Source organism: Meleagris gallopavo, chromosome 3, assembly GCF_000146605.3.
Source record: "Meleagris gallopavo isolate NT-WF06-2002-E0010 breed Aviagen turkey brand Nicholas breeding stock chromosome 3, Turkey_5.1, whole genome shotgun sequence".
In the NCBI taxonomy this organism is placed as follows: domain Eukaryota; kingdom Metazoa; phylum Chordata; class Aves; order Galliformes; family Phasianidae; genus Meleagris; species Meleagris gallopavo.
The window spans coordinates 69,469,365-69,496,157 of NC_015013.2; the positions used below are offsets into that span (position 1 = coordinate 69,469,365).

The following is a 26,793-nucleotide window of genomic DNA, read 5'->3' on the forward strand; positions in this document are numbered from 1 at the left end:
CACGAATGTGCGTAAGAACTTCTTCACGGTGAGGGTGACGGAGCACTGGAACAGGCTGCCCAGGGAGGTTGTGGAGTCTCCTTCTCTGGAGATATTCAAGTCTCGCCTGGACGCCTACCTGTGCGACCTGGTGTAGGGAACCTGCTTTGGCAGGGGGGTTGGTCTCGATGATCTCTAGAGGTCCCTTCCAACCCCTACAATTCTGTGATTCTGTGATTCTGTGATTGTTATACTTACTAGATCATATATTTTAATTCCAAGAATAAATAATGCAGTCGGTTCTGTATTTCAATAAAAATGCAAACTACAGCTGACTTTTATAACTAACATTTAAAACTTACAGCCAGTGAGTGAGAGCAGAGCTTGACCCTGCATAACTTCCTCTCCGAATACAAATCCAATAAAACCATAATATGTTAAGTGGGTCATTTCCATGCAGTCCATCAAAACTGAGATAAGAAGAGAGTATGTTGATGAAGCAGTGCTGCCCAAAGTAATAACACTTATTCAGTCAGATCCTAGAGTGGTTTTAATGCAGCATTAAAAAAAAAAGTATTTGGGGAAATGTGGAGCTGCCTTGCCCCCTGAGCTGTACTAACTGCAACACAGCAGAAACTTCCTACATCAGCTTATCAGCACAATAGCAATTGGTTTAAACAATTACTGGAGATATCCCCTTTATCTTTTCCTCCGCAGTTTCTTCTCATCATCCTTGTTTCATTGTTTTCACTCTTTTCTCCAACAATACAACAAGGGATTTCTTGAATAGACAAAAGCCAGAAAGCACTGTGACCAGAACAGATACCTTACACATTCAAAATTGAACCAAGAGAGATACAACCTCTGAGTGCACACTTAAATATAGATGTACAGGTCTTCTTTTGAAGATAAAAGCACTGCAGCCTTACAGTAAAAGAAATGGCAGACAAACATATAAAGCAAAAACACCGCAAAGTTTCTTTTTTTTTTTAAACTACAAAGTCTCACAGCCTTGCTTTGGATGAACTTTTCTTTCCTTCTTTCCAACTATTTTGTGGAGAAGGACACATGATCTGTCTATGACAGCTAGAGACAAGGCTCAGCAAGTTAGCAAATAGCACATAAGCAGCTATAACCATGTCTCATTTATACTCAGTATTTAAATATGCAAACATTAAAAAAAAAGGATGGAAATGAAGGATAATTCCTATTCACTAGAACAATTAAGTTCTGGAAGAGCCTTCCAAGCATTTCTGACAAAAACATAAACAAATGGAAAACAAACAAACAAACAAACAAAAAAACCACCTGCTTTTTACACATTGCTTAAAAAAAGAAAATGCATTAAGGGAAGTTGTAACACAATGAAAAGTGCAACAATGGGAGCAGAACAACAAGATCTCAGGCTGTAGTACATGAAGACCAGCTCAAACGCAACAGTCATGAGCACAGAAACAAAGGAAAGAAGCTGCTTGTTCTCAGAAGGCCTCAGGTACACAGGGATCTCCACAGAGATAGCCCTGCTTCCACTGCCAGCCCTTAAATGAGGTCTGGGAAGGGGTGAATCCTGATTCCATAACTTCCAGTCACTCAGGTGCATTGCATGCACCTGAACACGCCTGGATTGACCCTGCCTGACCACCAGGTGCTCAATCATTGTTCCAGGCTGTGACTTTGCATTCCCATTACAGAAGCTTATGGTATAGTGTTCAAGAAATGTTTGTACTAACGTTGTACTAAAGGACATGGTTTAATGGGGAAATATTGGTGGTAGGTGAATTGTTGGACAGGATGATCTTGGAGGTTGTTTCCAGTCTCGGTGGTCCTATGATTCTATGCATGCAATAACAGAAAGATGCTGGATTTACTGACTGACACATCACATCTAATTCTTTGCTTCTATGAAATCATTTTCTGCTTTACTCAAAAAAAAAAGGAAAAGAAAGAAAAGAAAAAGAAAAAAGAAAAAAAAATGCAGCCTTATTACTACTGAAAAAAATCATGATTAGTCCAAAAATAGGAGCCAGTTAAAGTAAGAGAGGAGATTATAAGAGCTGAAAGAGTAACTGAAAGAGTAATGCAGGGACATGCAATTTAGTTACTGGCAGTGCAGTTATAGTAATTATGCAAATCACTACACTTTGATGGGTTGACAACCACTACAAACCAGAATATCTTGATTTTTTTTGTAATCGCATATTTGAGTAATAGTAACAGAAGAAATTATATAAATTGTTTCCTTAAACAAAATAGCTGGAAAAAAATTATATGAGAGTATCTCAGCAATAGAGTTTCATGACTAATATTCTGTTTGAGTGAAAATGAAGTTTCAGATTGTTTTGTTTTTCTGTTTTGTTTTGTTTTGTCAAAATCTGTGTTGATTTTGGCTGGCAGTTGTTTTTGCACATGATTGGAATTTATTATCAGTTTTTTCCACAATCGTTGTCTTAGTCTTTTTGAAAGTACACTTTTGGCAAATTAGCCTTTCTCAGAATTATGTACTGAATAACTATTACATCCCTGCTGCCTGAGATTAGTGTCAGGCAGGTATCCTGATCATTAATTTTCATGTGTAAGCTTTGAGTCTAGTTAATTTTTTTCTTACATTCGTTGTTACACTTTTTCGGATCAGTGTCAGTCTAAAATACCACAACCATCTACATTTTTGATGTTTTCAAGTCGGTAAGATAGCTAGATTTCATTGGAAATGCAGTGCTGGAACAAATAGGAGTTTTTCCTTTTATTCCCAGTAAAAAAAGAGAAATCTATTCAGGATGAAGATTACATAAAATCTGAAGGTAGCCAAATGAAGTTCAAGACAGAGAGAGCAGCAGTGGTAATACTGTTGCATGCAATGACTATTTTTAATACTGTAAGGCAATTGATAAAAATATATCACTGCAGCCTAATGCATATATAACTCAACAGCTAATTCTTCCTTTACATTTGTCTGCTTTGGGCCATCTTTTAATAACAGTTAACTCTGTTTTACTAATTTAAATGGACACCGAAGAACTGAAAGAACTTTAGTTCTTTCCATTACAGCAACAAGGGGTTTTGATTCTCATAATTGCTTAGATGTTTAGAATCTCGTAATTCTTTTGAAAGTATAAGACACTAGTTAAAAGATCGTAAGCAAAGGAGAGTTCCAGGAAGAATGAGTACTTCTGAATTTCACTTCAGAAAACATCTCAGAGTATTTATCATCCAATTAGTAAATCAAATCAAGGGGTTTGTGATAATGGAGAAAATGGTGCACTTTCATTTATTTTCAGCTGTCTTCTGGTAAAAACCCAGTGGTGGGTAATCTACTGGAATGAATATAAGATGATCATACTTAATTCCATTCCATTCCATTTATTTTCTTTCTCTATTTTTGATGAGACAGACTTGCTAGCGGTTAGGATTGGAGTCTGGATCCCTTTTGCTTAAGTCCATATACTAAGCAGTTCTTCAGCTGTCTGCTATAATCTCAGCTGAGGAGACGAATGCTGGCAACAGTGCTAAATATATCACCAGTTGCTCTCTGCTACCAGGCAGAGAGAATTCTATGGCTAAGCAGCTATTTTTATGCAAGGACATTATTAAATGATATTTTGGGGTTTTATTGCACACTATTTTCTACCTATAAAATTTAGTATTATGACAAGTCAAGTCAATGCAGATAAACTCAACAAGGTGCAAGCAATGAATTCTGACCAGTTGTGTAAGCATATTCTACAGATACATCCCTTTCCTCCTCTTCTCAGGACAGGACACTCCTGGGAACTCCTTTGTTCTTTGTGGAAGTCTTGCGCCTACTGGGTCAGAAGGAGACAATGCTCAAATTTTCCCAAAAATGATGTGCTAAATAGTCAGAACTTAAAAAAATGAGAAGGAAAAAAAGAGAAGAACATAATCTTAATTGAATTAATATCCACACCTCTAAGCAAGAAAGTGCATAGAAATAACTTCACAGCAGAAAAACAAACAAACAAAAAATCCATTTAATTTATCTATTCTTCTGTCAGCTTTGATGCTTTACTTCTATTCTTACAACTTTCTTCCAGGAGCAGTGGCATTACATTTATCTTGCTACCTGCTGATATAAGACAGTTACTTTTCTTTGTGCTACCCAGTGCTCTTAGTAGGACTTAAATAGAACTTACTTTTTATTTAGGCATGACTTTTATACATGTTATTGCAAGAAGAGTATTTTACTCCTTCAGTAAGCCCAGTAAAGGAGAGTGATAGACTGCTCTTCTCGTGGATGCTTTTTCAAATGAGTGTCAGTATTCTCCTATATTTTATGTCATTGCTCTTATGCCACCATTGTAAGTGGTAAGTAGACTTTGCCACTGTTCCAGCTCTCTAGGCAGAATTTAAACAGACAGTTTATTTGAAATATAGTACTTTAATAGATTTGTTACTTTTGTGCTGCATTTTAAAATTGAAGTTGCATCTATTTAATAGTTTGGGATGTTATGCATCCACTCACTCTTTCAGTGAAGATATGCTAAAAGTTGAGTTTGTGTTAAGCCACTGAACAACACAGTGAGCATCTCTGGATCTGGCTTCTGTTGAAATTCTGATTTTGTTCCAACTGTTATATTATCCTACTGTCTGAAGAAATAGGTCTTAGTCATTGAAATGAAAAGGGCATGAATTTGTTTTCTTCTGGCTACAGCTATTCTGCCTAATTTTGTATCCTGAATTTAAAATCATAACCTAGGGCAATGTCCCATTGATGTTGTATCTACATGTACAGTGTAGATCTATGCTGGACTAATTTTGATTCAATGATAAGTACTTTTCAGTTGCCTTGGGGTGTTTTCTGTAAAGATGTGCAAGCAGTTTTTTTATGAAATGAATTTGAGACTACAAATAAAATAGGAAATACGAAATTGCAGTCATGTAACAGTACTAAATGCAATATATAGTGCTACATATAAAGAACAAATAATAATGCTACACAACATAAAATAATAAATGATACTATAGGAAGGAGAAGGCTACAGAACTAGGTTTATTCAGCCTGGAGAAGAGGCTGAGCTGCTTTTTTGATAAATGAGTCAGCATCAGGTCACTTGAGGGCAGAGGATGGGGCTGGAGCCAGAGAGTCACAACCTGTGGCAGCTGACAAGTGAGCTCCCTCAGGAGATACTTAAGTCTCAAATACTCCTCCTTATACAAGGATTCCTCTTCCGCATGTGTTAAGGTAGCTGTAAGCCAGTTTTAAAGACCACGGTGACCTTTTCTGTAGGGAAATCACTAATTATATGCATCCTCAGTAGCATTAATGGGAACCCAAATCTTAGCTGTTCACAAAGGTCACAGCTGTCTCTCAGTGAGGGCAATGTGGAAAATTGCCCTCATTCACTCACAGTCAGTAAAACTAACAACTAGAAGGATATGATTCATTTAGACTTCCCAAACTGCTGTATAGTATAATATGTATGCTAATGAACTGTAACTTACAATTAATGACATGCAAGAAATAGATCATTTTTCAAGTTTATGTACAGAAGCCATCAGTTGACCTAATTATTAATTGGGACAATGCCAACAATATAAATACTCTGCTTGCCAGTTAGCCTGATTATAACATAATATACACCTAATACATTGGTACATATTTTTCTTAGTTAAAAATCAACATGTTTTTTCATTTGGTGAAATGCTCTTTAGTAAGACAGAAAAAGGCCCTGTTCTGTAGGAAATAGAATGGTGAAGTGATAGCAAAGCATGGCTGGTAATTCCTCTTTGTTAAGAACTGGAGTTAAGATATAATTTGAATTGTAGCCGAAAATCTTTTTCTCTCTATGATTTAAATTATTACAATGTTGACAATTTGTAAATAATTATTGGTGTTTTTTTTTTTCCCATAACTGTTCTTACAAATTAATTATACAAGTAACAGTTATGCGTCAGCAGACAGGAGTTTGGCACTCAACAAGTTGGTCAGACCTTTCAACATAGGAGCCACACTGATCCTCCACAGAAGGAATGAGCCCTTCGATTGGGACATACAGAGAGACCTCGTTTAAAGCAATAGAAATACTTCCACTGGTTTCAGTCCATGAATTAATCAGGTTTGCAAATATGATAGGAAGTTAAATGGAACTTTAAATAATATCTATACAAATAGTGTTTTTGTTGTTTTAATTCTCCGATTAAAGAAAAACATTAAATAACCATTTACCTAACTGGCCATACCAATGTTTGGGTAAAAGATAACTATAAGGAAAGAATCTTTGATAATTCTAGTCTCCCACAGATGGTGTTAGCATCCTGCCTCGCCTATCTTACGTGTGCCTAATAAGGTAGCCTTAAACCATTTTCAAAGATTATAGATTATAGGGACCTTTCCCACTGGGAAGGCTTTAAAGATACCACTATGGGACAACAGAACAGGAACAAAAAGAACTAACTCCTGGTATGTGTATGAACATGGAGTAAGTCTGATTAAAAAGACATTAATAACTTCCATACGCAGAAAAGCATTTCTGAAGGAGTCAGAAAGGAGCCACCTTCAGCAAGGATCACATAGCTTATGTTTACACTGTGCCCAACAGCACAGGCCCACCCAAGCAGAAATGAAACATTATTGACATACATTTTAAGTTCTAATTCAGCATGCTGCTATCAGATTTACCGTAACTATGAGTGGGAATCTATAATGAGATTATTTTTGGATACGCAGAACTTTAAGACAGATTAATTCTCCTCCTCTTGTCACATTGCTTTGATTAAAAAAATTATTAAAAATGGTAACTTCTATTATGCTCCATTCATTTATTTCCAAGTGCACTGGTGCCAGTTTAGAAATTAAACAAACCAGGGATTTCAGCCACGGGGTTTTATTTAGCTGTCCATACTATAAAGATTTGTACAGGTTCTTACATGCCACATAGAATGAAAATTGTTGGAACTTACATGATTTCCATCAGGTGCAACCGAGTTTTACATCAGTTGCAGTTAAGGGGGTCAGAAAATTTAGAAGGAAAAATCAGATATTGGGTTGCATAATAAGATGTACTACACAGAAAGGTTTCTAAAAATGTTGTTTGTGGGACTGGTATGAATCTCAGGTATTTGTTAAAAGGTAGACTGAGAATCTTGTATGTCTACTTTTAAAAATTTATAAATAAGAAGTTATTTGGGTGTAGTGTCCCTCACACCTGATTCATTTGAAGAAGGAAGAAATAATATAGATGGTCGTGAAGCTCCTGCCTATATAAGTAATTCTGATTATTCATGGGTGGTTCAACATCCAAGAATTCTGTATCAGAAGTCTTTCAGCAAGAACTTAACAGCATATATTGTGAAAGAGAGCAAAGTGCTTCTGAAGCTATTATTGTGCAATCTTTTATTTCTCATTTACATTTCAAAACATCTCCTATTTGTGTTCTGATTGCAAACATAAAAAATGCAAAAATCAAGTAAATTCAAAGAGAATTCTAAAATTGGGAAGAGCTTAAAAAACACCCCACATACATTGCCTCAAATATTCAAAGAGGTTTTCAGCTAGAGTAGGATGCAACACCATTAAATAACAAGTTTTCTTTAATGTTAACAGACCATCATCTGTCAAGTGGAGTAACCATAGAAATCTTTCATTCAGTGCTCCTTGGATATTATGGATGCCTTTCTGGTGTCCGATGGAATTGTAGCCAAAACTTTCAAGATCTGCAGAATGGATTTCACGGACTTGGGGCAGAAAGTGGGTACCAGACTACTGTCCTTAGAGCAGCAGATAACATGGTCATTCATAGTCTGAGACATGGAAGGCCATTTTACTTCTCTTTTCTTGATGAGGGCTCTACTAAGTAAGCAGAGGCTCTAAGGGACTGGCCTAGCCCCTCTCTTGCATTTATTAGGGGGAACAGCCAGGAATAAGAATCACAGAATTGCAGGGGTAAGAAGGGACCTCAAGAGATCATTGAGTCCAACCCTCTGCTGAATAAGGCTCAATAGGTTGCACAGATAGGTGTCTAGATGAATCTTGAATATCTCCAGAGAAGGAGGCTCCACAACCTCTTTGGGCAGCCTGTTCCAGTGATCCGTCACCCTTATTTTAAAGAAGTTCTTCTGTGTGTTTGTATGGAAAAGGAAGGGCTTGTTTACTTTACTGCATATGTTTACAATATTGTATTAATTCTTCCCTCACACAGCATTCATTTCTAACACAATCTGGGCTACTGGAAATGTTAATGTTGATTCTGTCCATGGAAATCTGATTCCTAGGGTGATTGATAGAGTGAGCAGTTGCATGAATTCTTCAAAAACTTTTTTCTGTTTTAAACAGATGTTTAAACTTAAAGTTGATTTCTTGCATACTTCAATGACATCTAATGAAACTTTTTCAGCAAAGCTTAACCGACACTGGTATAGAGCAAGATCATAACTGGAGTCATTAATGAACTGAAAGAAAAGTGGCTTCCAAAATAATTAAACAAATAATGGGAACCAAAACCTGTCAAGGATTGCTATATTCAAAATTCACTGTTTCTGGTGCTGGCAGTCCTTGAGCCAAACTGATGATGGGAAGAGGCTTTGAGCAGGACAGATATTGTGTGATACTACTCTGGAAAACGCCACCAGCAGTTTGGCAGCATCACACATCACCTGCCCTGCCCAACGTCTCTGCCAGAGACAGGCCACTGGGCCAGATAAATGACATTTCACAAGAATGGATGTGAATAAAAATTCTAAATTTGCTTCAACAGTTGTCAAGCATATCTTGGCTTACCCGTACGTAGGAAGTAAAATGGTATTGCAATCAATTGGAGATAAAAAATGTGAGGAGAAGGGTTTTTTTTAGTAGAAAATGTGTTGTTGAAATTTATACTTGGGCCTCTCTTATCTTGGGTGGGAAGAGTGTTCATACTTGGAAATTCATTTCTAACACAATAGGGAAATCCTTAGCAATTTCTTTTTAATGTAATTTAGGACTATCAAGAAGCTTCTAATTTGGAACAGTTTGTGACTCGCTTTCTCCTGAAGGAAACACTGAACCAGCTCCAGTCTCTCCAGGCCTCCCTGGAGTGTGCCATGGAAACCACAGAGGAGCAGACTCGGCAGGAAAGGTTGGTAGCCAGCATGGGAAGGGATCCACCACAAACCTCTCAGATACTTTTTTGTTTCATCCAGCACCCCGATGCAGGGAATAACAGGAGAAATAATAATTCTTTTTTCATTCTCCATAGGAACTCACTGATAGTTTTCCTCAAATTGACTACAAGAGGTTTCCACTCTGATCGTATGGCGGGCTGCATGTAGGAGTGAGAAAAGGCTAAGTGTGAAAGCACCTTATTGCATCCTAATCTTTGCTCCTTTGACTTCTTTTAAAATCCACTGATTATTTTATATCAAATGCAGAAAGATCAATGCAAAGTGTAGAACTCTGAAATAACCAAGGTCACTGACTGCCTCTTTGTTTGCTTCTTCTGGCTTTATGATTGTTTTTTTTGTTTGTTTGTTTGTTTTTATTCCTGGTTGCACAACATTCCCATGAAGAAGAGAAACAGCCAGGGTCTTACTTGTTACAGATTTTTGCTGCAACATGAGGCCCATAGTACTGGTTTCACACCTAAGTCTATGACCTCTATATCACTTGGGTAATCAATATCCAGGTTTACTTGAATTTAATGGCATCTCCTCATAGATGAGAGTCTGTAGGATCAAAGGCTGCAACATTTCTGAAAGGGTGCTTGGCTTTATGGACTTGTTATCCTCAGTATGTTATTATAGAGATGAAAGGAAGAGCAAACACAAGCCATTGTGTTCCATGGGCTAAGATCTCAACACTTCTTTATGTTGTAAAATGTGTTGCTTTTTCATACTGTCATTGCTTAATTGCTTTGCTGTTGGTTCTGAGATTCCTGAAGTACATGAGTATCATGCTGGTGTTTTGTTCCACAGCTTTACCACAGGAATCACACAGGTTTTAAAAGGTGTACAGAGCAGGCACAGCATATAAACCCCTCTATTTGCACATACATCTTTCTAGGCTCCCCACATCATTGGTGAGAGAGAAGGAAGTCTCTAGTGGCCAGTTCAGAGCTGGAGGTTAATTTGGGTGCTCTAAGCTATCCTCTGCATTATTTATTTGCATTAGTTGACATGCCTTGCAGGACAGCATCTCTAGCCTTCTGAGTCCTTGTAACTCAAACAACCACCTTGGATGTGTAAAATTGGGCAATACAAATATCCTTTTTGTTGCCAGATTTCTCTTCTGTGTTGACTGCCAAATGGGGCATTACAGACAGTTCTTCCTCCAGTTTTACCACTACAACTGTTCAGAAACATCCTCTTGGATAGCTGGTGTGTGCCACGGCAAAGAAAATGAGAAGGAGCTGTGAGCTGTTGAGCCAAGTATCATCTTCCTTGCTTTCTAAGGTAGCAATAGAGAAGCCAGACAAACTGAGCACAAATTACAGCTATTTTGGAGAAAATGTGATTAGTTTCTAGATGCCTCAGTCCCAGTGCAAAATCATCTTCAATTATGCTTGAATTAACATGGGGAAACTGCCTGAAGCATAACCCCACTAAGGCAATCCTAAGCTAATTTAAGTCTTTACACTGGAGAACTGCCATAATTTGGCTTTAGTGTTAAGAGATTTTATCTTGTTCATATGTGGCAGCAAGTGCTACCCAAAAATACCTCCTTAATACAGTTAAGTTTTCCTCAATGTGAACTTCATCCCTCAGTTTCAACTGCTGTATAACCCCAGTTCTGCAGAGATGGTACCACAAGATGACACTGCAAGGAGGGCTCCTCAGGCTAGGTCAGAACCATGTCACTGACAGACCTCGAGCTTTCACTCTCTTAAGAGTGCCTTAAGAGCCTATCTTAAGATAGGCTTATGCCATCTTAACCTCCTTTTTTTCCTTGTTTATGACAAGCAATGTGGTCATTAAAGTCATTAAAAACACAAGTAATTATTTGTAGCAAAATTATCTGGAAAAGAATTCAGTAGTAGCAATAGATATTTCTAATTTATTTTTTCTTAGTTTAAAGTAGCAGATATAAGGAGATGAAGGAGATGAAGACGTTTCTGAAAACAGAAAGAGGAGACATGCTCTCTCACATGCGTTACCTTATGAACTGTCCTGTGTTCCTGTGCAGACAAGGTCCAATAAAACCAGAAGTGCTCTCAGTGCAATGGCCAGGAAAACGCTCAGCTCGAAGGCTTCAAAGGAACAACAGCCTATCACCCAGTAACCCTCAGTTTAACACAGGTATGGCATTTCACAATTTAAATGTCTATAAAACACATATGCATATGTGGAGAAAAAACAAATCTTCATCTCAAAACTTTAATTTATATGTGCTAATCCTTTATTGACACAAATCAACTTTCAATTCAATATAAGAGCTACTAGCTCAAACTGTAGGGGAAAATAAGTATGTAGCCTAAGAATGGATAAAAAATAAAGATATAAATATGGGCCAAACTGGGATATTATTTTGGGTCTGTCAGTTGAGTCAGCATTTCTTAGTTAATATTTATAGCCTATAGATAAAAATGAAAAAGCGACAGCATAACTTATGCAGAAGCAGAGCTTCAGCTTATGATCTGGTTCCACCTGCAGAGGAGAGCATTCCTCTCTTCTGTTATCATCACGACTTCAAAACACCAGAGTTAATTTAGAACATAGTTTTCTTTCTGCATTGGATTTCTACTGTATCTTAAGAAGAACATTCAGATGGACAAAATTATGCTTTACATTAGTTACACCTAAATGAACACTGAAGTGATTGCAGCACAGTCTTCTTTTGAGAAGCAAAATAAGTTGCAATTGAAGTTAATGATTTTTACAAAATAGATGAATATGGTATGTTCCAGCATTTAGTAATGTTTTCTTCATTATTTATGGTTTCCAAAGGCTGGATTGAGGAAGAGAGCCAGTGGATGACCCAGATAAGCAGACTTCAGAAGCTGATTGACAGGCTGGAAAAGAAGGTGTGCATTTCTTTTCTTCTGCTTGTTCTTTTATTTCCAGCAAAGATTCCTGATCCAATCTGTCATAATCTCCCCTAGATAAGTTTATTTTGCATAAAGTTTTCTTTATGCAGAAAGTCTACTTCAAATGACCATCCTTTCTCCTCTCCGTAGTCCATGCAATTTAAGACGACATCTTCTTCTTTAAGCCCAACAAACAATTGTGAACAAGCAGATTTATTACAAGTGAAGTACTACCTGCTCAGTACTGTAAATAAAACTTGGCAGAACAGCCTGGGTTGAGTTTAAACACTGAAACACATAAGATTCTGCAAGCAGTATTTACATTTGGTTTGCAGATAACAAAGAAGACATTTAATTATATTTCTAGAGATGTAACAATATAATTATCAAAATAATTTTTAAATGGTAAGACCAAGGTACATCTGTAGTACTGCCACTCACACTTCTTTTTTTTTTATTATTATTTTTTAAACTGCTGAAAGGACTTAAAGCTTGAGCCATTTGAAGAAGAAGTTTTGGAAGAAAATGCAAGATCTGTAAGTATTTTCCAAGATAATATGTTTTGGTCTTTGATTTTCAACGCTAGGTTTTGACGCAACAATCTCAACTTGTCTCTCCTAAAAAAGAATACATTGTGAAAGAGACAACAGAACAGAACTTAAAATACCCATACAAAACTTTAATACTAACTTCTACATTGCTTTCAAAGGATACATTCAAACAAAGACTAAGCTCATGCAAGAAGGAAATAGTGTCACAGCTCCCTGGGTTCATCTGGCCCAACCCCTGATCAAACACAGACACCCAGAGCAGGGTGCCCAGGCCCATGGTCAGCCACATTATGAAGATCTTTGATGACTGCATTTTCTGATTTATTATAATAGACTTCCTTTAGTTTGAAGTACAAAAAATTCATAGGAAGATACAAATTTATTTTATTTTATTTTGCATTAGCACATAATGATCGTTCAACGTCAAATGTCTGTGATAGAAGAAGAAATTGAGGAATTCCGGCTTGCTCTGAAGCAGTATGTGGAGTCTGCTTCTGCTCAGAGTGGCTGTTTGCAGTAAGTACAGCATTACTGTCCGTGGGCTAATGAAGGAAAGTAATCTATTTTCTTGAATAGTCTCTAAGTAGAGATAGATAATTTATGAAGAGAGAATCAGTAGCATCCTCTTTCCTGAGTGATAATGCACATGTATTTATACAGAACTTCTCAAATACAACAGAAGTCATAAAGAGATGTCAAAAGTATACGTGTGAGCTTCCAGCAGTATCACAAAATCTCATGAATGAAATAAACACTGAGTCTTACAAAAAAAAAAAAACCAACCACATTTGCACTCCTGTGTGTAATCTTCCTGCCCTCCAACTCCTGCTAAGACCATAAAAACAGAGATGCTGTACCATTTTTAAAGGCTTTGTAGGTCACCATTTCACAACTTCCAGAAGCTCCTAGAGTGACAACATCTACTGGAAAACTCATCTGCCATCCATCAATTTTGCTCACCTGTTAAGTGAGCAGCTGATCAATTTGTCTTCCAGTTCTCTGCTTGGAAGCTTTGAAAATCTTTCCCTCAGTTTGTCACTGTTAAATTTTCATTCCTAATAAAGAATGTAAAGAACTGAAAAGCAAAATTTTCACTAGTGTATTTTTGCTTTGCTCTTTTCAAATGAAATAACACATTAGAGCAGGGTTAAGAATAAATTTAAATGACTCACCATTATACTGAATTTAACAGACTTGAAAAAGCTACTAATGTACACATCACAGACCACAATGAAATATTTTTATAATGTGTACACAATATGGTTCCCATATATTCAAAGGCTTCAAAGTCTGCCTGCCACGTCCCTAATTGGTGAGCCTTATTGCTATGAGATCATCACAAGTACAATGATTCTACCAGCAATATTCATAAAAACAAGAAAATTAAGCTGGAAGAACAAAGAGTCCCACTCCCCATCCCTCTGAAAAAGAACATCCAACTTCAGTGATTGCATACCTTGCAGGAGAGAGAGCTTACACCAATTCAGAATGCAACTTAGCAAACGAAGGCAAAAACTTTCTTTCCCAAGCTTAAAGGCATTTGACAGATGTGCAATGCCACCTACTGGCTGTTTTTAAGTTGAACCGTTTATGCCATTGATTTACTTTTTTTTCCCCAAAAAGTTCTTGATTGGTTTTTATATTTTAGTGTACTTTTCCATATACCGGTAAGTTCTATGAATTCATTAGCTATGTGAAATATAACCTGAGGTTAGTTTTCAAGCACATCACTAGTAAGCTCAAAGATTTTGGCTACTCGGTGAAATACATACATTTCTGTGCCATATATCTAAAAAACAATGTGTAATTTCCCCACGTGCTATGAAGCTGATACACTCAAGACAATAAACAGGATAATCCAGTGTACACAATCAGAGCTATATTATGGGACACATTTTATCCCTGATAAAATGTTAGCTGAAGCCCTAAGAACAAGTAAGCAATATCAGGAGATATTATTTTCAAAACTTATCTTCATCAGACATCAATCTGTCTTAACACTCTGATGCTATGAATCTGCTATGAAGCAGCACAAGTCATTCTATAAAATTCCTTCAGCTGTTGTAAGTGCACAACATGCTGTATGTATCAACATTTGTCTGATTTTCTGTATTAGTGATTGGCATTTCTTCAGACTCTAACCAGTGGAGGAATATGAAAAATGAGTTTCATAAATGAGACCATCGTAACTGTTATTAATATTAAAAAAATGAAAAGCCATGACAATCCTCAAAATCTCATAGATGAGCTTTTGCTATATCATTCTCAAAATTCACATATTTGCTTGACTGTGTATTGGTTTCTGTTTGTTTAAAAAAATCCTTTTATTTGGTTCATACTCAGAAAACCTGGGAAAGGATGCATATGTGAAATGGTTTTGACATGTTTGATTGAATTACTTCTGTCCTACATTTCCTAGTGTTTCCATACAGAAGCTTCCAAATGATTCCCGCTTCATTATTTATGAGTTCTGGGAGAACAGCAACATCTGGAATAGGTAAGCTATGGTTTGTTACTGGATTTGTTGTTGCTTTAATACATATATACATAAAGGTTTGGTGATTAGAGAGCAATTGTATGAGCAATTGTGTACAAGAACTGAATACAAATTAACTACTGCTAATTGATCTCCCCTTATCTCCCTTATGGGAAAGGCTGAGTAACTTGGGTTTGTTCAGCCTAGGGAAAAGAAGACTGAGAGGGGATCTGATTAATGTTTATAATTATCTAAAGGGAGGTGGGAGGCAAATGGATGATGCCAGGCTCTTCTTGGTGATGTGCAACGATAGGACAGGAAGTAATGTCTAAAACTTGAATGTAGGAAGTTCCATACAAACATGCAGAAGATCAACTTTAAGGTAAGGATGATGGATCACTGGAACACATTACCCAGAGAGGCTGTGGAGTCTCCTCCTCTGGAGATATTCAAGAACCATCTGGATGCCTACCCGTACGACCTATTGTATTGAACCTTCTTTAACAGAGGGTTGGACTCAATGATCTCTTGAGGTCCCCTCCAACTCCTGCAATTCTGTGATTCTGTGATCTCTTGCTAAATATATCACATTGCTTCAAAACAATATAATTACTGAAGACTAAAATATAATGAAGCTTATAGATAAAAACATCAGAAAAACACAGCCAGTTTGAATAGAATAGAGAGAAGGGTATAGCATTGGATGGGTAGCAGTTGATAAGAGACAAAAGAATAAAGAAACAACAGCTTCAGCATAGTTCAGTGATGCTGTTGTAGGGTACTGCAGGAGCCAAGGAAGGAGAGAGGAGGTGCAGCACTCAGCAACACACCTAAGCAGCATTCACAAGGGAGCTCTGCCAAAGTCTCCCAAATGCACATCACAGCATCTCATCAAATAGATTTCCAGAATGTCTCTTTTGGTCAGACTAGCAGCTGATTTCTAGACTGTGGCAGATATGTGGCTAAAAAAAGAATGGAAACAAAAAGGTTTCCTGTAACTAATATTAAAAAACCCCAAGCACTAGGGGTTTTTTAGATCCTAAAATTTTAGTTTCTAAATCTGTAGACAGAAACAATTCTGACAGAAAATGGAGAAGTGTTAGTATCTTCCCTTTTGAACAAAGCCCCAGTTCAAAGCAGGCACATTTACTGTTAGAAAGGGTAAGGAACAACAGTAACAAAGGTCAGCACATTTGGAATAAGAACTGGTATATTGGGTCACAACCAAGAGAAGAACATCAGAGTAACAGTTAACTGTACAGGGGAAAAAAAGCTCATTTAGTATAGCATGCAAGAAATTCACAGCTTTTCTGGTCTCCTCTCCCAATATTATCACTGTCTAACTTTAGAAACACAAAATCCCTCCTATGGCATGAACTGCAAAAAATTTGATGCGCTTAAAAATATGTAGTCCCTTAATATTTGTCTTACTTTTTATTTTTTACAATTATTTAGCCACCTTCAAATGAATTACAGCAAGACATTCCAAAGAAGTAATGTGGATTTCCTGGAAACTCCAGAGCTCATTACAACAATGCTAGTCCCTGGTAAACACCATTTTTTTCACAAAGTTTTATTTGTTGCATGTGAAGAGTTCTGCTGTATTAGTGTGTTCCTTATATGAGTCCACTGCATAATGCCACCCTTTAGTCAGTTCTGCTTTTGTAAAGTATGGAGGAGGAAAGGACTCCAAATGATTTTATTTTAAGCAAAAAACAAACAAACAAACATAAAATGCATCAGCAAAAATAAACCCCACTGCTTTATTTTATGTGGTACAAAGTGTTTTGATAGCACACGCTACTTAAGAAATTATCTAGAGTATACAATACTGTCTGTAAATCATAAAATAGACTCTGTTCAAGATCTTCAGACAAACTGCCTCCTGATGAATTCAATTTAATCATATTTACATTAACTGAAGGAAGCATTTATTACTAGTAATTCAGATTTGCTAACCAGTTCTACTGTACACGCTTCCTGCTGTGTTAAAACATGGGGAAAAAGCATGGTGTTCAAAGATTACAAATTATTATTACAAACCAATAACCATACATCTTCCTTTGCAGAGAAATGTTAAAAGAGACAGTGCAGGACTCTTAATTCCCTTTATGTCTGACTACACCCTAAATTTAAAATAAGAAAGTAAAATAAAGTTACTACCTAGCCTTATACCTGAGGTCTCCTTTGAAAAGATGAGTTTTCAGACCTCATGAGCCAAACCCTTGGTTGTAAGTCAGGATTCCTGCAATACAAGGGGATTGCATTTATGAACAAAGAATCCCTTCAAGTCTTATGTCTTACTGGGAAACTGCTGGATTTAAGATAAAATTGGCTTTAGGAAACAACGCAGCATTTTCCCACACGGTCTTTGTGTCAAAGAGCTAGGTACAGCCAGGAGCGTTCCAAGGGTGGTTTATTCACAGCTAGAAAATGTACAATTAATACAGAACAAAATGGAAACATACATTGTTTATAAATGCCTCAATAGAGAAGCGTGTGAAATTGGATGCAGAGTGCATGCAGGTGTCTGCAGAGGGGAGTGCGGCCTGCAGTTGCCATGGAAACGCCGCATCTCGGCCTGCGCTCCTCAGGGTTGGGGCAAGCAGAAGTCACGTATTCACAGCATTCCATACAGCATCTGGAATTTACACATCAGACTAGATAGCTGATTTTTGTTCTTTTTTTAAATGGGAAATGTTCCACATACATAAACTACACAATTTACATTTCTATTTGAAACACAGAAAATGTCTATAAAGTAAAAAATGGTGGCTGCAATATTACAGGTGTATTTTATGGGAGAATTTTAGACGAAGTAAATTGAAATCACTGTAAAATCAGGAAGAAAAAAAACAATCCATTCAACTAGTAAAAGATAGGCCTTACTCTACAAATTGATTAGCTCAGATGCAGCTACACCTTTTGGCACACCTGGATTAAATAAGATCTGATCTGATTCTAAATCACCATCTGAATCTGTTGTAAACATTACATACAATCTGAGCCTTTACTCAGCTGATTAGTTCAAATGAGTACAGATGTGCAGCTAAGAATGATTCGGGAAGACACGGGGTTTGAGAACTGTTATTCATTTACTATCAGTTAATAGGAACAGTAACTATTAACAACTTGCACTTCTATTGCAAGCAGACCAAGTTACTTCAGGGCATTGCATCACGGTGCCAGGTATCACTCAGTTCACCTGCATGCAATGCCTACAGTTTGCCTAAATGCAAAATTGAGGATATTGAAGTAGCTCTCAGTGAAGAAAACAGAACGTTGAAAACTACTGAATATTTGTGGCACTATAATCCATGAAATAAACCGTTATACTGACATTTTTGTTGTTAAAGTTTATTAATCCAGTGATGTGTCAGAGCGTACTAGACTTTAACAGTTCACAATAAAGTAGGATTCTTAACCATCTTCTCAGTATACTTCTTCAGGAATAACTTGTTTTTCAAATAAATGCCAGAAATTGATAGGTTTATGGACACAGCCACTGGAACAAATTGTGTTAATGAATTTAATCCCCAAACTGTACAGTGCAAAAGGCACAGTCTCTGAGCACCTCTTCAATAAGGGCTCTTGGCACCTAAGATACAGTCACAATCCCCTCCTTGTCCTTGCTTCCTTGTCTCTCTCCATAAATCTTGCTGTTATTCTCTGCAAGATTTCAATTTCCAAAGGCCAGTGTGGAGGGGCTGTGGGGAAAGAGCTACAAATATGTTTCACTTTGGCTCTATGTATAATTCAGTGATTGCAATTTCCTTTTTATGAAAATGACATTTTACAAGTCACTGTGAGGCAAAACACTCTTAAGCCTGCATAAAAATAAAAACAAAACACCAGCATCGGGATTGAATAATGTCACCAGGAATGAAAGTCACTGAAGGCAGCAGAACCCAGGGGACACTGCTCAGCAACAGCACTGTCACATGCAGTAGAACAGGCAGCCCCTCACAGTGAGAATTTACGTGGTTTGCTCTCTGGGATCTGGGTGCTTAATTCTGTGCAAATCCACCTCAGACAGAGATGCTATCAAAAAGAGATCTAAATTTTTGTGTTATTGACATCCTCCTACCAATTACGATCAGGTCTTGTAGTGTTGCATGTGTTCTTCTCCTGCCTAGAGTAGTTCTGTCCTTGAAAGTGTGCAGCTGTTGTATAGCTGCATATATAATGACCATTTCTTTACACCAGCAGTGACTTATGCATTATAGCTATTCTATTTTGAAATTTTGTGTGATAGAAATATTGTATATGTAAATACTTGAACCCTTCTCTCTTTCAGCATCGTGGTGGGTCCTCAATAACAACTAGAAGCTGTGATTCCAAGTAATTATGTTTTTCACTACAATAACATTGATTTAACAGTGTACTGGTGTGCCGGGTTAGAGGTTTATCACGCAATACTGCAGTACTATGGATGTAATCTTTTCTGTTCTAAAATATGGGAAATCACGTTTACTGCCTTCTGTTCTTGTGATCAGTTTAGTGAAATAATGCATTGTAAAAGCTGAAAAAAAGACAAAACTAAGCTCAACTGTTAACTGTGTATATTTAGTCCTGTCATAGAAAATTGCATCTTGATTGGTGTGACTGAGTATTTGTGAATACTTTTAGTCTCGCATTAATCAACAATTGTTACTTAATGCTGCTGTTTTCTCCTTGTACAGAAGAAACAGGTATAAAGTTGAAAACACATTTCCATAAATGTCTAATTTAGGAGAATAAATGAATAATTTGTTCGTGTTAATACTATCATTCAGGAAATTTTTTGCCCAAGAAAAGACAAGGCAGAAGCATTTTCTCTTAAGAGCCCCTACGGCCCCTGCCCTCTCCTCTGCCTCGCAAGAAGAAATGTGTATCTGCGGGCCAAACTGCTTTGGATCCACAGGTTTAATGTTTCACAGCTCATTTGCTTTGAGCTTGGTCTTGAACATTTAGAAAATCAGAGCAACTCCTAAAACTCGCTGTTCACTGAGGAGTCATTAGAGAAACCACTGCTAGAGCATAAATAACCATAAATCTGGAAGCACAAATACTTTCCTCCCTAATGAGACTTCCTGCTGTCCCTTTGGCATCTGAGCAGTACACGTCACCCAGCCATGGAAGGAAGTGACTAGTGTAACCTCACCCCCCAGTGGCAGGTTGATAAGCTCTACAAACTAAAATATCACTATCTTCACTCATGGAGCAGTTCCAGGTTATAAACAGTTGCCAAAAATAACTTGAAAGTCACAGTCAATAGAATATCCTCCTCCTTGTAGTGTTTCTCCATTTTTATTTCAGCTAAATATTCAGGATATTTCAGCTAAAATATTACCACGTATAAAAAGCAAGCAATCTTCATCGCAGTATGGTTCTGTAATCCAGAGGCTACAGCTAAGACTAAACCTGAAAAATGTCACATATAGGCACTTGCTGGGGATCAAGGCATCTTAACTACTATAGTATCAGTGGAGTTCTGAGGGTGAATTACTCACTTAAACAAAGGCATCTAGTACCTGTGAGGTACTCCAGAATCCTCCAACTTGCCTCTAGCTCCCAGCTGAGGACACAAGCTTCCTATAGGTTGTGTGTCACACATGCCAGCCCCATGCAACTGCTTCAACTATCCTATATGTCTAAGTGACATCAGATATCTAAACTTAGGTGTGCACAACAGATCCAAATTTTACCTCTAGATCTTTCAGTATCTCAGCAAAATTAAATGTTTTTAATATTTTAATCCAAGGCTCTCCTGTATTGGATTAGTATCAGCTGCAGCTTTCTTTTCACCCCTAGCTCCTTTATCACTATTATTTAAGAAAAAATAAAACCAGGTCATATCCTCCTTTAATGGCACAGATACTATTATAAACACAGAAATATGTGATCCAGCTACATATCTTCTTAAAGGGCATCCTAACGTCCACATTACAGTCTTGAGATGAGAAATCAGCGAAAACTTTAAATCTTTCTTGCTTTTAGCAAAATAGAAGACAAAACACTAGTTTTCCCTTAGATCTAGTTGACTTTTTTTACTTTGCCACAACGTCCATCTGGTGTACTGTGTATTTCTTTTCACTACTGATCTAGCAATAAAAAAATACAGTGACACATGACACTGCTAGAGGCTAAACTGGTACTGAAAACCAACACTGTACAGTCAGGTTTATTATGTTTTTCCAGTTGTAAGAAGTTATCTGCTTAGAGGTGCTGGAGCAGAGAAAGTCACTCTAGTAGATGCCACACATCCTCCTAGTAGAAATTCTCCACTTGTTTGCTAGTAAACAAACACTTGCATGAATCATAAAAACTTGTATATCACTTAAGAGTTTTGAGAGTTATACAATGAAATTGTCTCCGACACATAATGGGGAAAAAGATCAACCAAACTCTAAGACTCCCAGATGAAAAACAAACATACTCAAAAAAGATTTTTCTCTTCAACATTAGTTACTGTATGAGGTTTACGTGGCAAGATTTTAGTAGCACAGTTGGCTTCTATGAGCAGAGCCCAGCAGCTACCCCACATCAGACAAGAGCCAGCTCTAGGTGGCTCTGAAAGGGATCTACTGCTGGCCAGAGCTGAGCCATGAGCAATGCTTGTTGGGAAAAACTGATGCACAACAGCAGCTGGGAAAGACAACTGAGAAATGTGAAAGTAGGTCTGCAGCCATCATCATTGGGGTAGAAGGAGGGCAGGAGGTGCTCCAGAGGCTGAGTAGGAGATTCTTGCAGCCCAGGAGAAGCCTGCCCACGGTCCACCACACAAAGCAGATTTCCACATGTAGCCCCACAGAGAACACACAGCACAGAAGGAAAATGTAGCTTGAAGAAGGCTGCAGCTCACAGAGAGCTCCTGCAAGAGTAGGCTCCAGAGCCAGAGCTGCAGCCTCTGGAGCAGAGCCCACAGTGGAACAGGAGATCTGAGGGAGCTGCTGCCAGTGGGTCTTCGTGCTGGAACAGTCTGCTCCTGAACGATTGGCCCCATGGTACAGAGCCATACTGGAGCAGTACTTGGAGAGCTGCAGCCTTTGGGAAACCACCCAAGAAGGATTCATTCAGGAAAGACAGTATGTGAGAGCGATGCCACACTGGAGCAGGGGCAGAGAGCAACAGTGAAGGAACAGCAGAGACACACATTATGGACTGACTGCAGCTCCCATCCCTCTGCACTGCTCAGAGGAAGGTAAAAAGAGTGGATAGGAGAGAAGGTGTGCCTGCTTTTGTTTCTCACTGCTCTAGTCTCTTAGCAATAGGTAATACATTAAATTAATCTCCCTGCACTAAGTTTGCTTTGCCCAAAGCAGTAATTTGAGAGTGATGTCTCTTGTCCTTATCTCAACCCATCCCAATCTCACAGTATTTACTCCTCTTATCCTTTTGAGGAAGGATAGTGAGAAACGGGTGTATTAGAGCTAAGGTACCTGCTGATGTGAAACCACCAGACTTGCAAACAGTATACAAATAGAACATACTTGCAAGCTAGTTTTAATTGACCAACCACTGCTAAAAATAAAATAAAATAAATAAATAAATAAAGAATTCAAATAATATGCTTATTAGCACAGTTGCAGGAAAAAAAAAAAAACAGTATCTGTGAAAGTCGACATGAAATTTTTTTGCACCAATTAATATTCAACATAATCTGATTTAGCTCCTGTTACCTTTTGCCACTGAAAGGCTGAAAACTTGCCTTTACCACCCAAAGCATGTTATTTGAGGTCTGAACTCAGGTTTTGAAGATGATTACATTTGTACAGAATAACTATTACTAATCCTTGTCAACTGAAAGTTGTTGTTGATGAATACTCAAAGTTGTGCTTTCTCTTCTAAATACTATTCTGGCTGAACAAAAATAAATTACAGCATCCACTATGTACTGGCATACACTTTACAAAGGTAAGACAAGTATGAAAAGTATGTATTATTTCTTAATGTTGCTCATTGTCTCCAGTTAGAAAAGTGAAGAACACTGGACGGTTATTTACAAAGAGCTTTGGGAAATGCAATGGTTAGTCACCTCTCACATTTTGTGAACAGGGAGACTGCAAGAAAAGAGAGGGGGGAAGAAAAAAATAAATCTTTAGGAGCACATATCCTGACACATCTGAGATTTAATAGTGTTTGTTATTCTATTATTACTGGTAAGAAAGGAGCAAACAAGAAGCCTCAGTCAAGTACTACTTTAAACTTTATAGTCAAACAGTAATGCTGTGTAATGCAGCCTATTCAGAGAAAACAACAACAACAAAATCAGTCACACCAAACTGTAAAATGATTTATTTTCACTGCAATTGTACTACCATCTCAGGTACTATGAAGTATTTTGCCTTCTGAAGCATTCAGGAAATTACAGATAGAAATAGGTATTTCTACAGACTTTGTAAGCTCCTGTGTTCATATGTAGGCACCCAAGTACCTTTAAAAATCTTGAAGGTCTACATTATACGTAGCTCCTTCACTGATGGATGTCTCATTTTCCAAGCTACCTGTCACTTCTTGTATATGTCAACAAAAGGGTTGCTGTTTTCCTGCAAGACAAATCCTCAAGTTACTTCAGGCACAAGAAAACTAGGTTTCCATAGGTCTGCTTATAAGCCTTTCCTACTAACAGAGAACAAAGATTTTAAAAGCAGACACTATCAACAGTAACATAATCTTATGGCTAAAAACAATGTAACAATGCACTTATGCCACCTTCCTGCATATAGGGACTCACCTGCCCCAAAACAACCTTATGCACCTCACCCTGGCTTATACCAGCTTTTACTGTATTTTCCCCTTAAGCTGATTACTTGCAATTTAGCTATGCCATAAGCAATTTTCACACTCAGTCTTCCCCTTCAATTTCTGTATGGGCCCTCCTTTATCTATGAACGTAACTATGTAAGAGTATGCATTATCAAAATTGATATTGTATATTTTCAAGTGAGAGATTTTTTGGCGTTTAAATATCTTTAATAGCCAAATTTCCATTGCCCTTATATAGGTACTGTTAGTGAATAAGGTACTGTTTGTGAATTTTATTCAACACACCACAACAAAACTTATGGAAGAACTAGCACGAAAACCTTTTTCAGTACTTTATTCCTTAGTTTGCCTTCTAAAGATCTCTGAGTTTTCTAATTAAGTTATCATGCAAACATAAAACTTCTTTCCTTGTCACCCCCTAATAACTTGCCCCAGAAAGGAGAATGCTGTCCAGGACTGCTATTTAAAAGAAAGCAACTGTCATACTAAAAATTAATTTCTCAAAAATTCACAACTGATACTGAAAGGATATAGGTAAATCTATCTTAATCCAGCTATGACAGTGCAGAAAAAGGCTATTTTTCCAGTTGCATTTTTAACTTTTTTTTTAAAGCCAGGCATAAACACTTTCAAAACAAACAAACAAAAAGGAATTTGCACTCAGGCTTTAGAGCTGTAACACTCTTTTCTTACTGGGAAAAATAAGAATAATTTAAGTAATAAAATGCAATTCCCACCTCCCCTGCAGACTACCAAACTAAAACATACACCCTCCCTTAGAAACTCAAAGGACAGCAAGAGGAGGGAAAACAATCCTGAAATTCAAGAGCTGAAACTTTCCAATCTGGAAGCAGGCTTTCAAACAACTAAAACCTCTAAACCTTACTTAAACTTGAAGACAAACATCACAGGAAGATGTAAAACATCAACAAGAGCGGATACTGTCATACATAACTTTGTTTTTCCAAAGAATAGAGCTTTAAAAAGTTTAGAACAGTCTTGAGATGTGGCTAAGACAATATTTATCTGGACACTCTTCTGGTAAGAACTCTGAAGAACTGCACCCCGATGACACCAACAGTGGCATGGTAAGATGCAGGCTGGTGTCATACCAGGAATGTTTCTCTACACATGGGCAGTGGAATGCAAACCATTGTTGTTTATTCTTGGTACACCAGGTATTTGAGGATTATTTCTTATCCAAGGTTACAGTGGCACCATTGGATATCCTTCATATTCATCATTTATTTCTATCCAAAAATACAGAATACACTTTCTGCAGATGCATGGATGAGAAATAATGATAATACAAACTATATTAAGTTCATTAGTACACTTTTTATAGTGGACACTGACGCACAAACTTTGAAATCAGAACTTGTCCAAGCCAAACCTTCAAGATTATTCTCTTGATTTTGAAAAGGCAAAGCAGGAATAAAAACCCAAAATTACGCTGCACTATGATTTCATGTAGACTCTACATTTGGAAAGCTTGCATTGACTTAGCAGGCTAGTCTGAAGAAAAACGTTTCTTATCAAATGGCTAGTATAAACCTCCATGCTTGTTTTTTTAGAGCTTCCCTTGAAATTAAAAATACACTTACTGGTTTTTCAAGTACTATTGGATGATCAGGCAGAAACTCTGGCTTCTTTTGAGAGAGAGAAACGCTTGAAAGCTCCAAAAGGAAATCTCTGCTGTATTTGATCCTTTCTGTAAATACACATAATTAAGCTCAATGTTGATGTTTAATGCTCCTAAGTAGAGAATGCAGAGAACTGCTCTGTCTTCTTGTTAAAGAGGGACATAAATGTAGTAAGGGACATAGTTTAGTGGGGAAATACTGGTGGTAGGTGGATGGTTGGACTAGATGATCTTGGAGGTTTTTTCCCCTATCTCGGTAATTCAATGATTTTAGACAGAAATTCTGCTTTTATATAAAAAACATTATTAAAAACAATACTAACTCAAGCCTGATCTTGTATGTTGGTAGTAAATTACATAGCACTTTACTTTATTTCTGTCACACTGACTTAATAAATACAGTAGACTGTTCCAAGCTATTAAGGCTTTGTTGTTTGTTTGTTTTTTTAATACAAAAGAACGCAAAAAGTGAACCCAATTTTATGCTACAGACTCCCTGTAATTTGTTCAACAAGGAAATACCAGTAATTGGTCTTGGAACCCCGGAAGACAGTCTCTCTGAAACTCACAAAAAAGTAGCATGTTTCTTCAAGGCAAATAAAACTTAAGTCTCAGCACTCTACCACTGGACGTTTCCCAGCTCACTTGTGGCAAACATTTACACTTACATGGAACGTTATGGGAAAAACAGTAATGTTTCGCACTGCTCTGAAGTTGTGTTATAGAAAGGAAACAAAACTCTCAACTAATAATAGAAGCAAAACAACCAATATGTAGCCCACATCCCTTCAAAATTCATTTGTCTTCTACCCAGAAAACACAAATCTGACAAATATCTGCTTACAGTGTGTTACCTTTTTTTGCATCCAATTCCTGTTTTGGTTGAAGAGGCACTGTGTTTTGAGTTAAGATCTTCATTTCAGTCACTTCAGATAACTAAAATAGGGAGCGAAACTGTTAACAGGAATAGGGGTCGAGTAAAAAGTCTGAGAGATTTCACTTGAATTTGTAAAACATTTGTTATTACTGGTTATATATAATAAGGGAACAGTTCAACTACCTACAGAGCAGTACAGGTAGGCATTAGAAGGAATAAGCACATTTGAAACAGCAATCATTTAGACAGGATTTTACAGTCCTATTGCTGTTTTTTAATAACACCACAAATGTCTCCTCCTTCTCATTTATCTAACCTAAACACTGCCAGAATCTGGAGAATAATAAGAGGAGGACAAAAGACTTTCCTTAATACAGAATGAGAGATTTGGATTCCCACACTATGATTTAGTGGAGAGTTGTTAGGGTAGTGTACTTTGGTTGCAGTTAGACTTGATGATCTTTAAGGTCTTTTCCAACCTGAGCAATTCTATGATTCTATGAAATGTTTCATAAGCATCAAGGCCCAACATTTACAGTACAACACTGAGTTCCATCTGGCTAAAAAAA

The 26,793-nt window shown here is 37.3% G+C and overlaps 1 protein-coding gene across 1 annotated transcript; it reads left to right on the forward strand.

The window, feature by feature from the left end:
* The first annotated feature begins 7,597 nt into the window (after positions 1-7,597).
* Positions 7,598-26,148, forward strand: NECAB1 (N-terminal EF-hand calcium binding protein 1). Its single transcript, XM_010709121.3, has 9 exons — positions 7,598-7,681; positions 8,911-9,047; positions 11,090-11,202; positions 11,851-11,927; positions 12,413-12,466; positions 12,885-12,997; positions 14,901-14,978; positions 16,413-16,504; positions 19,255-26,148. The coding sequence occupies exons 1-9, from the start codon at positions 7,598-7,600 to the stop codon at positions 19,281-19,283; spliced, it is 777 nt and encodes a 258-aa protein (XP_010707423.1). The 3' UTR covers positions 19,284-26,148.
* The last annotated feature ends 645 nt before the right edge of the window (positions 26,149-26,793 follow it).

Bases quoted from the DNA above. Each gene is read 5' to 3' on its own strand.
- NECAB1 (XM_010709121.3), top strand. From the start codon at position 7,598: ATGGATGCCTTTCTGGTGTCCGATGGAATTGTAGCCAAAACTTTCAAG. The intron at 7,682-8,910 runs GTGGGTACCAGA...AATGTAATTTAG, and splicing joins TCACGGACTTGGGGCAGAAA to GACTATCAAGAAGCTTCTAA. The intron at 11,203-11,850 runs GTATGGCATTTC...TGGTTTCCAAAG, and splicing joins TAACCCTCAGTTTAACACAG to GCTGGATTGAGGAAGAGAGC.